Source organism: Dunckerocampus dactyliophorus, chromosome 10 (assembly GCF_027744805.1).
Source record: "Dunckerocampus dactyliophorus isolate RoL2022-P2 chromosome 10, RoL_Ddac_1.1, whole genome shotgun sequence".
Taxonomy (NCBI): domain Eukaryota; kingdom Metazoa; phylum Chordata; class Actinopteri; order Syngnathiformes; family Syngnathidae; genus Dunckerocampus; species Dunckerocampus dactyliophorus.
In genome coordinates this window covers 6,901,044-6,917,861 of record NC_072828.1, presented here as the reverse complement: position 1 = coordinate 6,917,861, position 16,818 = coordinate 6,901,044, and the positions used below count along the sequence as shown (strand labels likewise).

The window sequence follows — 16,818 nt, the reverse complement described above, 5'->3', positions numbered from 1 at the left end:
GGGAACGCCTTGGTGTCCTCCCTGTGGATCTGGAAGAGCTGGCCGGGGACCGGGAAGTCTGGACTTCCCTACTTAGATTGCTGCCCCTGCGACCCGGACCCGAATAAGTGGAAGAAAATGGATGGATGGATGGGTAGATGAGTGTTTGAGCCCTAAACTTATACAGAATGACACAACACAGGTCAAAGGTTTGAAGATGCCTTGTCATCTTATCGTATGAGAAAGTGTCCAAAATTTTGACTGGTAGTATACATCAAGCTGCTGCCATTTTGAACTTGTATGAAAATGAAGACAATTACAATTAAACTACTAAATAACTATTGACTTAACCTTCAGGGATTACAGTGTAATCAGTGTAATTAAGTTAGATAATAGTTACATACATACATTAAATATTAATATAGACCATGTAAACCAGGGGTGTCCACGTTTTTTCCAGCGAGGGACACATAGAGAAACATCAAAGGATGCAAGGGCAACTTGGATATTTTGTAATGCAACACATGTAGATATGCTAAGAAGGGTTTTTTCAATTTTTCAAATATTTCAACTTTCTTCGTAGTTAATCTTCGTAAATTTTTGTTTCACAATATTATGACTTTATTCCCCTAATATTTTGTTGTTTTGTTTGTCTGTCATAATATTACGACTTTTACAAAAAAGCTTCTTTTTTCTTTAATATTTCAACTTTATGCTACTAAAATTATGTGATTTTTCCTCATAAAATTGCATTATTCTTGTAAAAATACGATTTGTCATGTTAGATTACAACTTTTTCCTCTTAATATTTTGGCTTTACTCTTGTAAAATTGCAGATTTTACAAGAATTTACAACAATATTAAAAAAAAAGAAATAAAAGTTTTCTTGTTAAATTATATTTTTAGAATGTGCTGCAGGCCAGTAAAAAACAGCCGTGGGCTGCAAATGGACAGAATAATATTTTAAAAGACTGAAATAATAAGTAATTGCGTGTCTCCCGTTGAGAAACCACAAAAGCTGCAGAAAAGTTATATATGGGCCGTTGTGCTCAGTGGCATCAAAACATGCTTAAAGAACATGAAATCAAGTTTAATTGACATAAAAATCACGTTGGGAGAGAAAAATAATAATTACACGAATCAAGGGAAATAGCAAAATAATAATGACACAAATACATTGAAAAATAAATTACATGAAGATAAATAAATAAAGAGATTATAGATAGATGAAGGAACAAATAAGTACCACGGAAGTATTACAATAATATAATAGTAATATTATGAATGATTATGAATGATAGTCAGGATTAATTAGAGTCGTTGCCTGCTATTTGTGGGGGTTACCTTTACAGACCACACATGAACAGGGAAAAAAGGTGAGTAAATGTCTATTTTTGACACTTTGAATCAAGTCTGGATGATGCCGTACAGAACTGTTGTCATTATCAGGTTAGATTCTTTCTTTAATTGCCATTGTTTGCTCACAACGAAGGATGCTTACAAGCTAAATGCATTGACGCATAATGCAGGTTTATGCCCTAAATCTGCCTCACACACTTATGAAACACATGTAAAGCATAACATGTACGGGTTCTCCCGACCAATGAATGATAATGAAAGGTATTCAATAGAACAGATGGAATTGGAGTTACGGTCTGGCCTTTGGCTTGGTTGTCAGGTTAGCGCTAAAACCGCACGTCCATCTGTTGTGGCACCGCCTCCATCTCCCTCTGAAGGAGCTGGGCCACGCAGGCCTCTGGGCCACCCTACCTACAGTAACTATCATGCTGTCCTGGAAGCTAACCTAAATATTTTGTCTTGCAGGTGAAGGACGTGTTTCTGTGGAAGGATTTGTTTGATTTGCTTTGTGGTTTTTTTTCAAGTCAAGTTGAGGATGGTGCGCAATGTTGACGATCTGGACTTCTGCTTGTCCTCGCATGCTCAGAGCATCCTGGAGGGCCTGCGCTCGCTCTGCTCTCAGCCCAAACTGGTGGACGTGACGCTGAGGGCCGGCGGACGTGACTTCCCGTGCCACCGCGGCGTGCTGGCCCTCTGCAGCTCCTACTTCCGCTGCATGTTCTCGGGCGACTTTGTGGAGAGCATCGCTGCGCGGGTGGAGCTTCAAGACGTGGACCCAGATATTCTGGGCTGCTTGCTGGACTTCGCCTACACGGGCAAGCTGACCATCAACCAGAGCAACGTGGAGGGCCTCATCCAAACCTCCAGCCAGCTGCAGTTCCAGACGGTGCGAGCCGTGTGCAGCCGCTACCTCCAGCACCAGATTGACGCCACCAACTGTCTGGGGATCCTGGAGTTCGGCGAGATCCACGGCTGCCCCGAGGTGATGGCCAAAGCACGGGCCTTCCTGCTGGAGAACTTTGAGGCGGTTCAGCAAGGCGAGGAGTTCCTCTTACAGGAGAAAGAGCGGCTCGTGTCCTGCCTGCGCGACGAGGGACTGCAAGTCCGCTCCGAGTGCGCCCGTGTGGAGGCCATCCTCAAATGGGTCGGTCACCGCAAGGAGTCTCGGCTCTGCCACCTCCCAGAACTTCTGAGCCTGTGCCGTCTGGCCCTGCTCAGCCTGGACTACCTGGGGGGTAGACTGCTGCAGGACGGTCTGGTGCAGGCGTCCGCTGGCTGCAGGGAGGCTGTGGAGAAGGTTCACATGGAGGTTTGTGCTCAGGACTTTTAAAGCATTCAGGGTCTGAACCCCAAAAAATACAGTAGAGTGCAAAAGCCACCAGTCAAAGGTGACTGGTAGGACAATTCCAGGTTCCAAGATGACCCAAAAAACGACCTCATTTTGGATCAAATCTGGACAAATTTACAGTATTTTCATTATTTGACTGCCTACATTTTTTTCCCAGAAAATGCATTTGGTCCCGGAGTGCACAGGTCGAGCCAACTCGTCAACAAGTCCACAGCCCAACCTGCAGGAGGTGCTGTTCGTCATGGGGGGTCGTTCCCTGGACGACGACTCAGACGACGACGACTCGGAGGAAGACAATGAACAAAGTCCGAGAGAGAGTAGAGTGCAGCCCAGGAACTGCGGCTTCTACAACACCAAAACAAGTACGAACACGAAAGCTTCCTTTCCAGAATTTGAATTGTGGAGCTCAGTACGCCTTGAAGGAGGCAAAAATTCCCACAGACAATTCCCACAATTACAATTTTTTACTGATACTATGATATTATGACTTCTACTATTTTAACTTTATTCTTGTAAAATTTGTGCTCATTTTCCATTTTCTTGTTGCTTTTGTTAGTTTTGTTGTAAAAAAAATGGTCTAAAAAAGGTGCAGAGGACTGATAAAAAAAATGACCCTGCGACGCACTTGAGACACCCCTGCTGTAAATGATCATAACTTGGCTCAATAAGGTCAGATCTTCATCGCCACTCGAAGAAGCTATGCATCGGTCACTTCCTGAATTTGTCTCAGCGCCCCCCAGTGGCGACAGGAAATTTTAAAGAAGCCGACAAATTTCCTTCAAACTGGCGATACTGGCGTCGAGTCCTGCATCCCTTGTACCTGCCGACTCATGTGAACCGCAAGTTGTGTGGGTGTAATTTACTCTAAGTCAATAATAATTCATGAATTACTGTAAGTGTTGAGACTAAATTGGAGAACAATGGGAAGCTATCAGGAGGGTTTGGAGGGGGAGGAGCTAGCCGTGTGTCAAAAATAGATATTTTTATGGTCATATTAATTACTTGTGGATTTTCGCCATTTGCTGGTGGGTCCGGAACGGAACCTTTGCGAAAAGGTTTTCACTGTCTGTTTGCTTTGCAGAACAGTGGCACGAGCTCCCAAACTTCCCCAACCCCAACAAGTGGGGCTTCTCCATGGTGTCTCTCAACAATGACGTCTACGTCACAGGTGTGTGTGAGCACTTTGAAGGACTGCGTTTTTTTTATATTTATTTTTATTTCACCTTTATTTTACCAGGTAAAATCAACTACGATCAGTTTCTCATTTGCAATGATGACCTGGCAAGAGGCCCCAGCATAAAGTAAAAACAAAACATATATAACATTTGGCCTGCAGGAGGTTCGCGGGGCTCCAACACCAACACCTGGTCCACCACGGAGACTTGGAAGTACATCACGAAGGAAGGGAGGTGGGTCACCGTGGCGCCAATGCTCCGACCTCGCACCAACCACTCGTCGGTGGCACTCAACGGGGAGATTTACGTCATCGGAGGTAAGAAATCTGAAATTAGGAACCGCTCAAAAATCATTGGCATTAATAGGTGTGGCTGTAGGCAACCTCCGGATGTACCTTTTTAAATTAACTATTAACTAAGTAGTCGGTTTTACTTGACTCTGCATGCTCTTTAAAATGTTGCTACTCAGCTGGTTTATGTGTGTTACACTTGTCGTACTGCTGTTTACAATCAAATCATCAGTGCTATTAATGCTAACTGAGCACTTTGCTCCTCACAGCTATTACAACATTGGTTGTGTTGCTGCTGTGTTGTGCAATATACTTATTAAAAAATGAATGACCATGTGGTCAGAGAGCTACGGTATCCTTCCCACTTTCGCAGGCACTCCAAATGATTATTATTATTCATTATTATTATTGCCTGCTTCCAATTAATGCCTGTGTACCTAATGATGTGGCCGGTGAGTACGCACGGGTCGCTCATTTCTCCGCCTGCTGCCTTCAGGTACGACATCAGACCGCGTGGAGATGGAGCATTACGATCCGTACCACGACACCTGGGCCTCCACGTGTCCCGCCTTAAAATACGTGACCAACTTCACAGCCGCGGCGTGCCAGGGGAAGCTGTATGTGATTGGCTCCTGCGCAGTCAAGTACAACGCTTTGACCATGCAGTGCTACAACCCCGTCATAGGTAAAGATGCCAGACGATCTTTTAAACGTTTTAGCAAAGAAATCCTGTACTAAGGAGCCTAATGTTATTAATATTTGTGTTATATTATTATAAATAATCATTTGTATTTTTTTATTTACCATATGTATCTTTTTATTATAAATATTTTTATCAATTATAATTTTTACATTAATTACAAATCAATTCATAAAAAATAAAATATTATTATTATTCATATTTGAATACATTGATGTTAAATTACTTTAAGTATGTATTATGTATGTATTATTTTAAACATTTGATAATCTTTTTTGAGATTTAGCGGTCTATTGAGGCGTGATTGGAGGGGTTTGCTGTGGAAGAACACTTTTGGGACCTCACAAAAGTACAAAAATCCTTACAGACACACTCCGCTATCTTGTGGAAGCTGTTCTAGCTGCAGAGACTCCACGTTTTCTTCACTTTTCACACCTCGTAGGTGTCCCGGGACCGGTGTCCACGCAGTCATCCGTGTCATGCTGTTGTTTTATTCTGACAGACAGCTGGATGAGCATCTGCTCACCCTTCATCCCCAAATATCTGTCGTCTCCTCGGTCCGTGTGCGTGGAGGGGATCATCTATCTGCTGGCAGACAACACAAAGAAGGTCTACTGTTATGACCCGGATGCCAACATGTGGCAGAAGGTGGGTTCATGAATGATACCGCTGAGGTGATCTTATCTTAACGTTTCCAAGCAACACTGATAGGACTCTTCCGCTCTGCAGATCCAACTTCTGCACATGCTCCATGAGAACGGCGGCCTGGTCACCCTAGATGGGAGGCTCTTTGTAACCGGAGGCCACTGGAAGGGCATGGAGGGCGACTACGGGGTGGAGGTGGAGGTGTACAATCGGGCTTGCGACACCTGGGAGGTGGAGAGCTTCCTTCCCAGACTGTGGTTCTACAGCGGCCTCTCCACTATCTTCCTCGACCCCGCCCACTGGCCCGAAATCTTCCCAGCAGACGCTACGTAGCTCGCGCCACGTGGTGAAACCTGGGGGTCAGCGGGACAAGCTTGTGTCATGATAGGATCCGGAATGTTCGTCCCGGGATGGCCCAAAATAGCCGTCACATGAGCCACGCGTCCTCTCTGATGTTAGAACTATTTGGTGCTACTGAATGTGAATGAGTGTGCAGACTACTAAATGTGTTATAGGCTTTTTTTTTATTAGAAATATAAAAATAAGTGTTAAAATCACACCACTTGTGACTATTAATCCTAAGGAATCCAGTTCTCTCTCTCAGTAGCGTCTGTCTATATCCTGCCAAGGCAACACTTAAACAACACTCCATTTCCATGGCTACGACGCCAAGGCGTGTGGTCGCCATGGCAACCTGGCCTGTGGTCGCGAGGAAGTCAAGTCGGTGCTCGTGAAGTTTGAACAGCTGACTTTTTTCTTCCCACTTTTTTCATTTCCAGCTAATTTATATTATTTCTAATATTCTTTAATCAATCGCCATACTCTTTCATGAAACTCTTGATTTTGATTTTTAGATTTGACTGCTTTCGGTTTGAAAGTTTTATTTCAGTCAGGCATAGCGACATGCTGCTATATTTACGGTCCTTCATTTTCAGGGAGCTACAATAAAGCTTTACATTTATTGTCACTTTTTTTCACTTTTTTTTTCATTCATTTTTTTGTAATGAGTTCCTTACGGGAAGAAAACAAGCTTTCACCTGCATTGGATGTCATCATTCAGGTTGGTAGACCACTTCTTTCATTTTTAAACCTATTTCATTCATTATTTAACGTGAATAACTTTTCGCCATTAGTTCTCCTTAAGGAGAAGACTAAACGATTTATATACGGTTGTGGACAGAATCTTTACAGTGGTTTGAAAAAGTGTTTGCCAGCCACATTTGAGGGTTTTCCAGCATGAAGCGCCTTTTGAAGGTCATGCCACAGCATCTTAATAGGATTCAGGTCAGGTCTTTGACTAGGCGACTCCAAAGTCTTCATTTTGTTTTTCTTCAGCCATTCAGAGGTGGACTTGCTGGTGTGTTTTGGATCATTGTCCTGCTGCACAACCCAAGTTGGTTTCAGCTTGAGGTCACCAACAGATGGCCGGACATTCTCCTTCAGGATTTTTTCCTAGACAGCAGAATTCATGGTTCCATTTATCACAGCATGTATTACAGGTCCTGAAGCAGCAACACAGGCCCAGACCATCACACTACCACCACCATATTTTACTGTTGGTATGAGGTCTTTTTCTGAAATGCAGCGTTACTTTTACGTCAGATGTAATGAGACACACACCTTCCAAAAGGTTCAACTTTTGTCTTGAAATACTCTTTTTTTTCTCTCTTTTTAATTGACTTTGATGCTTGTTATAAAGCAAATTTGGAGCGACCGGACCGGAGCAGGAGGGGACAGAGAAGAAGAGAAAATGATGAGAGGGGGACAAAAAAAAAAGAGAGACAAGAGACAAGGACAACAGCAGCAAGAACAACAATTGTGACAACAAGAACAAAACAACAGAAACATACAGAACAACATCAGCAAATAAATGTCTGTGACAACTATAAAGATGAACAACGACATAAGGACAAAGGATAAAACAATATCAACAACCACAATGACAACGCTGTCAATGACAATCACACATAATAGTAGTCATGAAATGATGAACTATGATAATGATCACAATGACAATACTGCATTGAAACAGTCACACATAATAGCAGTCATGAAATGATGAATTATGATAGTGATCACAATGACAATACTGCATTGAAACAGTCACACATAATTGTAGTAATGAAATGATTATCCATGATAGTGAACAGAATGATAATTACTGGGATCATTGTAAAAAAAAACTATAGTCATACTGCTGATATCACCATTGCTGTAATAAAACCAACAACATAATAACACCCTGGTTAACTCAGTGAGTAATGTGGGGAAGTACCTATGTACTGTGAGTGTGCATATGTACAGGTATCTCTGTATGTGGGGAAGACTTCATATATATAAAGGTGCAAGAATGTGTGGGCGTGTAATTGTCACTGAGAATGCATGAAAGGAAAGGGGCCGCCTTCCACCTCCCAGAGAGCCCCGCCCCAAATAGCCAGGCCGAGCCCCCGCCGTCAGAAGGCCACCAGGCCCACAGGGACAGGCAGCACAAAGATCAGTGCCCCAAGAGCCAGCCCAGAGAGCCCTCACCCCCTGGAAGACCAGCAAGGGGCCGAAGAGAGGTAATCCCAGCCAAGGACAGGGCCCCGGCGGGCCGGAGGACTGCCGACCCCTGAGACCAGCGAAAGATCACACCCCACAAAGGCAGACGACTACCGGGGGCCACAAACCGGCAGGCCCAGAGACGCTCCCACAACCGGAAAGTAGCCCGCCCGTGCCGGAAGCGCCAATCCCCGCCCCCCCGCCACCCCCACCCCCAGGGAGCGGAGCCCGGCCTGCCCCGGGCCAACCCCCACCCGACCCCCGACACAGGGCCGCCCCGCCCAGGGATGCAGGAGGCACACCCTCCACCCAACCGGCGGAGGCACGGGCGGCAGAGATGTATCACCCAGCACCTGACCCCACGAAGCAAACCCCTGTATGCCCCTCCCAAAAATAAATAACTAAAATAAATAAATAAATAAATAAAAGTACACACACGCACGCACATACACACTCCTCTGCACCCACACGCACGCACATACACACCCCTACGCCCCCACGGGCATGCACATACACACTCCTACGCACTCAAGCGCGCACACACATGCACGCACACGCACGCACACACGCGCGCGCACACACACACGCACGCACACACACAGTGGTCAACTGCCCGACACCCGGGAGCCTCACCCTATCCTCCGTTGGTAACCCAAGGAGCAGCGGAGCCGGGGACCCCGGGGTCCCAGACATACAATCCAGATTCCCGGCGCGGAGAGCGCGGACCGCCGGGGAGCAGGAAGACACCAGGCCACACCCTCCCAACGGTAGGACGCCACCAGCAAGGCAGACAGGGGAGCCAGCGAGGAGGAAAGCGGGAAACTGAGCAGGTGGGCGGGAAAACGGGCGAGCAGCCAGGCGAACCACCACACAGCGCCAACCGACACCCGCGGGCCAGCAAACCCCGAAGAGGGAGTGGGAGCACCGCACCCCAAGCCGCAGCGAGCACAAGCACCAGAGCCGAGAAGGCGAGACCAGCAGCAGACCAGCCGACGGACCCCACAAACCACCAGAAGCCAGACCAGCCACATGCCACCAGAGCCGACAGCATGCCACCCGCGCACCGGAGCCCCACCCCCGACAAGCCCGCAGAAAGACCGGGGGAGGAGAGGACACAGACAGCGGCCCAGCAGAGCACAAAGCGCAACGGCGACAAACGCCCAAGCGCCCGGCAGAGCACAACCCCCCCAGCGGGCCCGGCCCCAGGGCAACCACCCCGCCACCCAGGCCCACAGTACCCGCAAGCATGACCAAGCCCCAACCCACCAGCCGGCCCGGCGCCCCAGCAGCACACAGGCCACCCGCAGCACCGGCACCGCCCCCGGGAGACCGCCGAACCCGCCCCAAGAGCGCAGAAGCGCCCGCAGCTCGTGTCAGTCCAGGAGAAGCACCGCAAGCCGCCCCCCCCCGGCGCACGCCCCGGCATCAACAGGCCGCAGAGGGCCACCCCAGGGAAGGGCAGGCAAACCAGACATAGGCATCCCACAGGCCAGGCCACCCCGGGCGAGCCACTGTGACGGCCAGGCCCCCGGCCACACCGCCGACCCTGGCGGGCAGGCGCCGCAGTGCACGAGGCACCCCAATCCAGCCCGCCCCACCCGTGTATGTGATAAGGTGTGATTGTGTCTATAATGCAATTTAAAAAAATAATAAATAAATAAAATAAAATAAAAGAGGACACCTATGAAAAGCTGGTCTCTGTGTCCCTGAGGGGTGTATCTGTGTGCATGTATATGGGGTGTATGTGGATGATAGCTAATGATGCAATTAAAATCGGAGGGTCCCTCACCTGACCAGCCCCCCCAAACCCTAAGTGTCTACTCTGCGATTAAAATTGGGGGACAACAGGTCAGTGGCACGGCAGGAGCAAAGGAGCCCCGCAAGGCAGCTCCCCTCCCCAACCACGCCCGACCGTAGGCCACCCCCCAAAGTCCGATATATATGTGAGGTGGTGCAGTGGCACAGGAAGGACGGGGGCCACACACCCCAACGCCACCCAAACCGAGCGGGGGGGGACCAAGGACACATGACCGACCGGCCACCCACCACAGCCCAGGCTCGGGCGAGCCACAGGCCGCAGGACACACCACAGGCCCTACCCGGCCCGCCAGGATGCCCAGTCCGGCCCACCCAACCCCCCAGAGGCGATACCCCCAGCGCCCCCCAACACCGGAGCCCCACCGGAGGTAGCGTCCACAGCGCCACCCCCAAACCGCCAAACACCACGGACCAGCCACGACCGCCACCAGGACAGCGGGAACCACGCCCACGCGCCTCCCGCATACCACCACGGCCGGCAAGGGAGCAACACCACGACGACCACAAGAGCACCGGACCCCACATAGAGCGGAGCACGGCCACACCCACGAAGCACGCAAGCCAGAGGCGCCAGGGAGGGACAGAGAAGCAAGCACCACACGACAGGGCCCACGAAAGGAGCGGCCCCCCCAAGCAGATGCCCCCGCCCGCCCCGCCCCCCGACACGCCGCAGACCGGCCACCACTACAGCCCCCGCCCATCCACCAACACGCCAAGGGAGAAACCCCGGAGGGAGAGAGACAACCGCCGGCCAGGAAGCAGAGACCAGCCAGACACCAGCAGGTAGCAGGGACCGCCCGCCAGCCCCCCGCCAACAAGACCCCCAGGGGCGGAGACAGACGCCCTCACCCCCCTGAGAGTCAGGTCAGGGAATTAATTATTGGTGCCCATATAGATTGAAATTCTGACATTTGTTCCTTAGATTCAGCAGACATTCTCTCCATAGCTATATGATCTAACAAAAGATTTTTGTAAAGAGCTATGTTCAGTTTCTTCCTTGATTTCCAATTGATGAGAATGGTTTTCTTGGCGATGCTTAATGCAGTGATGAGAAGCTGTGTTTGGTTTGTTTCTACATCAATTGTGGAGAGATCGCCCAGCAGGCACAGTAAAGGGGAGGTAGGAATGGAGAACCCAAGTGCCAAAGATAGGTACTCACACACTCCGTGCCAATAATTATTTTTAATGGGAGCACAGGTCCACATGGAGTGCAAGTAGTCATCTATTCTATGGTCTGAGCAGTGTGTACAGATGTTAGAGTCAGTTAAGCCCATTCTAAACATTCTATGTCCTGTGTAGTGTACTCTATGAAGGATTTTAAACTGAATCAGCTGTAGGTTGGGATTATTGATTAACCGGGAAGCATTAAGACATATTTGCTTCCAGAATTCAGGGTCACAGCTTGTAGATAAATCTGAGCTCCATTTGGAGATTGGTACTCTGATTGTGTTGTCATTTTTTGAAAGTAGAATATATAATTTAGATAATGTTTTAGGGGCAGATATTTTAAAAAAATCATTGGTCAATAGTAGTATTGCTTTCCCATGATATAGTCCTGAAACGTGCTTTAATTATAGATTTAATTTGTATGTATTCAAAAAATTTGTTATGATTTATTCCATACTGTGTAACAAGGTTGTTAAATGAGATAAAGTTGTTTCCTATAATTATATTTTTCATACAACTTATTCCTTTTTCGTGCCATGTTGGGAAATGTAATGGTTTCTTTTTAAGCAAGATGTCAGGATTAATCCAGATGGGAGTGTATTGGCAAGGAGTGAGCGAGAATTTTGTTATTTTTAGAAATTCCCACCAAGCTGTCAGAGTGGTGCTTATACCTGTATTTATACTTTTAAAACAATTATTTTTCCGGAGGATTTGGTTAATGAAGGGCAGGTTACAAATTGGGATTTCGTGGCTAAGTGATTGTTCTATGTCTACCCATAAATAATCCAATGGGTTAGGTTTGATCCATTTTAAGATATACTGTAACCTGTTTGCAAGGAAGTAGTTGGAGAAGTTTATTCTTTAGATTTTTGTAAAGTTTTGAGACTTATTCGTGCTGGCTTATTTTTCCAAAGAAATTTATTTATATATGAATCTAATGACTTGAACCAAATTATAGATGGTTTGGTGGGGATCATGGAAAATAGATAATTAACCTTTGGTAAAATCATCATTTTCACGGTGGATACTCTGCCTGTAAGTGAGATGGGCAAGGTTCTCCAACGTGCAAGATCATCCTCTATTGACTTCAATAGTGGAGTATAATTCAAGCGGATCAGGTCTTGTCTTGAAATACTCTGACCACAGAGTATTTTCCCAAAGGTTCTTGGGGATCATGAAGATGTTTTCTGCCACAATTGAGACGAGCCTTAATGTTCTTTTTGTGCAGCAGTGGTTTTTGGCCATGCAAGCCATTTTTGCCCAGTGTCTTTCTTATGGTGGAGTCATGAACACTGACCTTAACTGAGGCAAGTGAGACCTGCAGTTCTTTGGATGTTGTTGTGGGGTCTTTTGAGACCTCTTGGATGAGTCGTTGCTGCGCTCTTGGAGTCATTTTGGGTGGGCGGCCACTCCTGGGAAGGTTCACCACTGTTCCAGGTTTTCACCATTTATGGATAATGGCTCTCACTGTGGTTTGCTGGAGTTTTTTTGGGGTAAAAACAAGAAATCAGGAAGTGGCAAACACTTCCTGATGCCTTTTCCCAGCTTGGCAAGTGCTGATCCCTGCAGATAAAGTCTGATTGGAAGGATTGTGTTACTCCCCCATTTTCACTTTGTTCACAAGTCAATTCACTCAACTTTTTCCAGCAGGAAGATGCTTTGACAAGACATGCTGTTGTGTAACTGCATGTTTTGTAACTTCAATACTGTATGTCTGTAACTGTTTTTATTGAGTAAAATTGCATTTAAAAGGTTTAGATGATCAAAAATAGGCACTTTTTTAATAGTGCATCCGTTATCCATGTTTTTTTGCCATGAATACTGATGGTCTACTGTACTCTTTTAAACCCATTGGATAATTTAAGGCATGATAATTATTATCGAAACATTTCCAACTCTGGTGTCATTCCCAAGCTGCTCACTGCCTCTAGGAGGAATATTAGAATAGTGTACCGTCATGTTCTGTTATGGTGAATTTTGGCAATGAGTAGTATTTCATGAAACCTGTCACTTGAGTCCTGAGCCAATTTGTGCAATGTTGTCCTCACCAGGGGGAGCCCCTATTTTGGCCTGCCGCATGACAACACTTCCATGTGCTTCTCATTGCAGCAATAAGACACTCCACTCGACTTGTCAGTGGTGACACACTAAACAACTTTCCCAACCAGCGGGGGGCTTTGGGGCGATGGACATCCGCTCCAGCTGTGTTTAGCAATCTGAAGGATAGTGTGCTCCATTAATTCCCATTATTAAGCCTCTCGGCTCAGGCCAGGCCAAACGATTGCAGATGTAACCCTTTGCATGCCGGCCACACCGCCAGATGTCCTCAACGTAGTGTCAGGGAGGCTTTATCAGCTGACTGCAAGCTGACTGAAGTTGGCCGAAGTATTTATCCGAGGAGACAATATGAGGAGTGGCACAAATCATAGATATCAAGAAATATAAAAAGATAATTCAAAGCACATTTTAAGAGGCGTGGCACTCTTCCACTTTGGAAATATGAGCCGGGCTGTAGAAGCGGATACTCAGGGGTGTAGGGTGAAAGGCAACCATAGCAACCATATGGAGCCGTGAAATGACAAAAAGACTCCACGCTACATAAATATCACAGTGGACATTGTTGCAGAGCAGCTGTAGTGACGTTAGCAGAAGAGGTGTATGGTCCGGGAGCCCAGGAAGCCCACTTAGTTGGGAGGATTGGGATGACTGGCCTGTCCCTTGGGTGTATTTACAGACATCATGCATTGGGGATAATGAGCACGCTTGCAGGTGCTGAGATGTAATTATTAAAACGCAGCTTGGTAGGACATGATGATGCTGGTGGGGGGCAGGGTGGGGTCGCGACAACAAACTATTACAGCCCCCTCCTGGGAGCTTCCGGCATGGAGCATGGCTAATCCAGAGCAGCAGGCTGGGGAGGAAGTCCTTCAAAGAGACAACCCATACTTTAATTTGTTGGAGTCCGGCATAGTTTTTACATAGTTTTGTGTTTATCTTTATACCTCACCTTAAAAACGGTTTATCTTGGCTAGGAAGGTTCCCTTTTTTTCCATACAACCTAATGTGTGTGACTGTAGTTCGAGTTTCATTTTGACTTAAGCCTCGTTTCCACTTGCACACACTTTGTCCCTGCAGTGGTACGCAATTTTGCATGCCAATGGTGTGCCACTGAGTAAATTGGTTCTAAATAGGTGCGAAGTATGTGTAAAGTGTGTGGAGCTGCGTGCCAGTGTGCAGAAACAATTTTGAAATGTTCAAAATTTGGGGCACGCATAATTTCCATCGTTAATGCAACTTGCACGCACTGCGAACGCACCACACACAGCGAATGCACCGCAATCTACTGTATGTGCAAACAATGCGGGTGTATCAAAGGTATATCAAAGGGTGTATCAAAGCGTGCCCTAGCGTGTTTCATCCACATCATTCGCGTAATTTCTGTAGCCTCTCGGATTTTCTATTAACAAGTGATAATAATGCCCAAAGCGATGTATTTTAGTCAGAAATTCCCTCTCCCACACCGTGCGTCCTTTTTTCTAGTTTATTGCCTCCTTCCTGCTCTTTGTACATTCTTTATCTGTAGCTACAGGAAAATATAGACTTGCCTTTTTTTCCTACATGAACTTCTCCTCTGGAGTTTGATATCCTGTAGGTCTCTTGCAAATAGAGGAATTAATGAAGCTAGGGCTGATGCCTGCTGTTGTGTGGCGTCATGTGAGACACAGTGGAACCCAGCAGGACCAAATAATGCCATGACTGCTTCACTGATGAGGTTTTCTTAGGAGATGTTTCGCCTCCCATCCGAGCAGGCTTCATCAGTTCATGATCAGTGACTAGATAGGACAGCTCTAGTGTGAGGGGTTGTTACAGGATCCAAAGTATTTGTCCTCTAAAGGTAGAGAGAGACATGTCCGGATAAGAACGGTTTTGCTCTTTTGTGGCGTCAAATGAGAGTGGTTAAGATACAATAGAGTGGGACCTGTCATTAGGGTGGAATCACTCCGTTAGTATTTTGTTCAGATGTAATGATGGTCATCGACATGTCTGAAACCAAGGTGACTGAGTCTTTGTTTATTTGCTAGAGGTTAAATTATTGAATCTTTTAGGGAGAGATGAAAGGACAGCATTGTATATTTGGGATTGGTGGTGTCGCAGGCCTCCTCCTCTGTTCAGAGATGGTTTCTCAACTTTTGACCTAGCTGACCTCCCTCCCTACCCTTTCTCTGTGCAGAATATGTACAGTTTAGTCCTCACAGGAAAGACTATTAATACACTGGGCCTAAAATGACCCCAAAATTGTGACCCCAGTATTATTCAGTTTGGCGGGTGGCCACAAATAAATAAATGTGTGGGAAACATTGCTGATGCACTCAAAATAAGTATCAGTTAAATAATTAGTAATAAATACAAGTTGGCTTGCTATAGAACACAAAATATCAGTGTAATGATTGTGGTCTTTGATGGACATGATGCACGTCCATTGATGATGTGCACACTGCAAGCACAGCTACCTGTGTATGTGCGTGTGCGTGTGTGTGTGTGTAGAAAAACACCACAAGGCCAAAGCCAACGATGCACGATGTCCGTAAATTTGTTTAAACCTGTGAGCATAATGGTAACAAAGTGGTTGCGTGAGACTGTTTTTGTTGTTGTTCTTGCCTTGATTGGATACCTGGAGTTGAGATGAGGTACAGGAGTGGGGAGGTGGTTGGGGGAGGGTCACGGGGTTGATTTTGAAGAGTTTGTATGGTGCTTTGGTGACAGGATGGGGGTGGGTTATTTAAGGGAGAGGGGGTTCTGGGGCAGTGTGTTTGCCGTGCTCCTGGCCCATGTGGTTCCTATTAGTGAAGACAGGGTGTCTGGCACCGGCACACAGTGGATGCTTCACAACCACTTTGGCTTGCGTGAGGTTGAGAGGTTACAGGACTTTTGGAATGCAGGACTTGGAGGAACAGTGTCACATACAGTACATGCACATGATTATGATGATGTTCTCATCACTTCTTAGTTCACCGTGGATACTGTCAGTGTGGTCATTAGTATTCTTTACTGTCATAAAGTGTAGAAAGGAGTTAACCTCTGTTGGTTTTCGCAAAATGTCACCTAGTGGCATCTAGTAGTACTGCTATGCAGTCATCAGCGTTGGGTCGTGACCGAAAGAAGGAGATCACACGTACAAGCGGCTGAAATGAGTTTCCTCCGTAGGGTGGCTGGATTCACCCTGCTTATCTACACTACCACTCTGATCCTGTAGGTGGCACTGAAAAGACAACCAAAGCTTCCAACTGCATGACTGTCTGTGTTTGACTACAGCAATAAAGTGTCACAGAACAATTTTGTTTTTTATTTTTGCAAATATGAGTGACGATAAAGTGGCTTCCAAAAAAAACATCACTAAAAAACTTTGCTTGTAGCTAAGGTTGGGCATCGAGTCTCGAGCATCAATGAGAACCGGGACTAACATTCTAATTCTCCTTGCATCGTTCAAATTTTAAAATTTCAATTACTAGTTTGATGCCCAGTGCGCCGAGCGGAAGAAATACCCACGAACACCAACGAGGAAAAAGCCGGCAAACACCAAGGAAGCAGAAGGGGCTGCAAAGTTCGGCTTAACTTCATAAAAAAAGCAGTCGGCTCAGTGCAACATTTGCAACACAATGATATCATAAGGGTGTCATAAAAAATAGCTTACACCCTAGCTTCGGGGTACGCCAATTGTAATAGGGGGTACGTGAATAAAAATGAAAAGTAATTAACACTTAACACTCAAAATTAAGAATATGCGAGAACAGAGCA

The 16,818-nt window shown here is 46.4% G+C and overlaps 1 protein-coding gene across 1 annotated transcript; it reads left to right on the top strand.

Moving 5' to 3' along the window:
- Positions 1-1,659: 1,659 nt before the first annotated feature.
- Positions 1,660-6,425, top strand: klhl30 (kelch-like family member 30). The gene is made up of 7 exons (XM_054790107.1): positions 1,660-2,647; positions 2,844-3,048; positions 3,768-3,854; positions 4,023-4,178; positions 4,648-4,836; positions 5,354-5,499; positions 5,581-6,425. Exons 1-7 carry the CDS (start codon positions 1,874-1,876, stop codon positions 5,827-5,829), a joined length of 1,806 nt encoding a protein of 601 aa, XP_054646082.1. The 5' UTR covers positions 1,660-1,873; the 3' UTR covers positions 5,830-6,425.
- The last annotated feature ends 10,393 nt before the right edge of the window (positions 6,426-16,818 follow it).

Excerpts from the sequence above, each read along its gene's own strand:
- klhl30 (XM_054790107.1), top strand. The coding sequence starts at position 1,874 with ATGGTGCGCAATGTTGACGATCTGGACTTCTGCTTGTCCTCGCATGCT. Across the intron at positions 4,179-4,647 it reads GGAGATTTACGTCATCGGAG|GTACGACATCAGACCGCGTG; the intron begins GTAAGAAATCTG and ends TGCTGCCTTCAG. Across the intron at positions 5,500-5,580 it reads ATGCCAACATGTGGCAGAAG|ATCCAACTTCTGCACATGCT; the intron begins GTGGGTTCATGA and ends TCCGCTCTGCAG.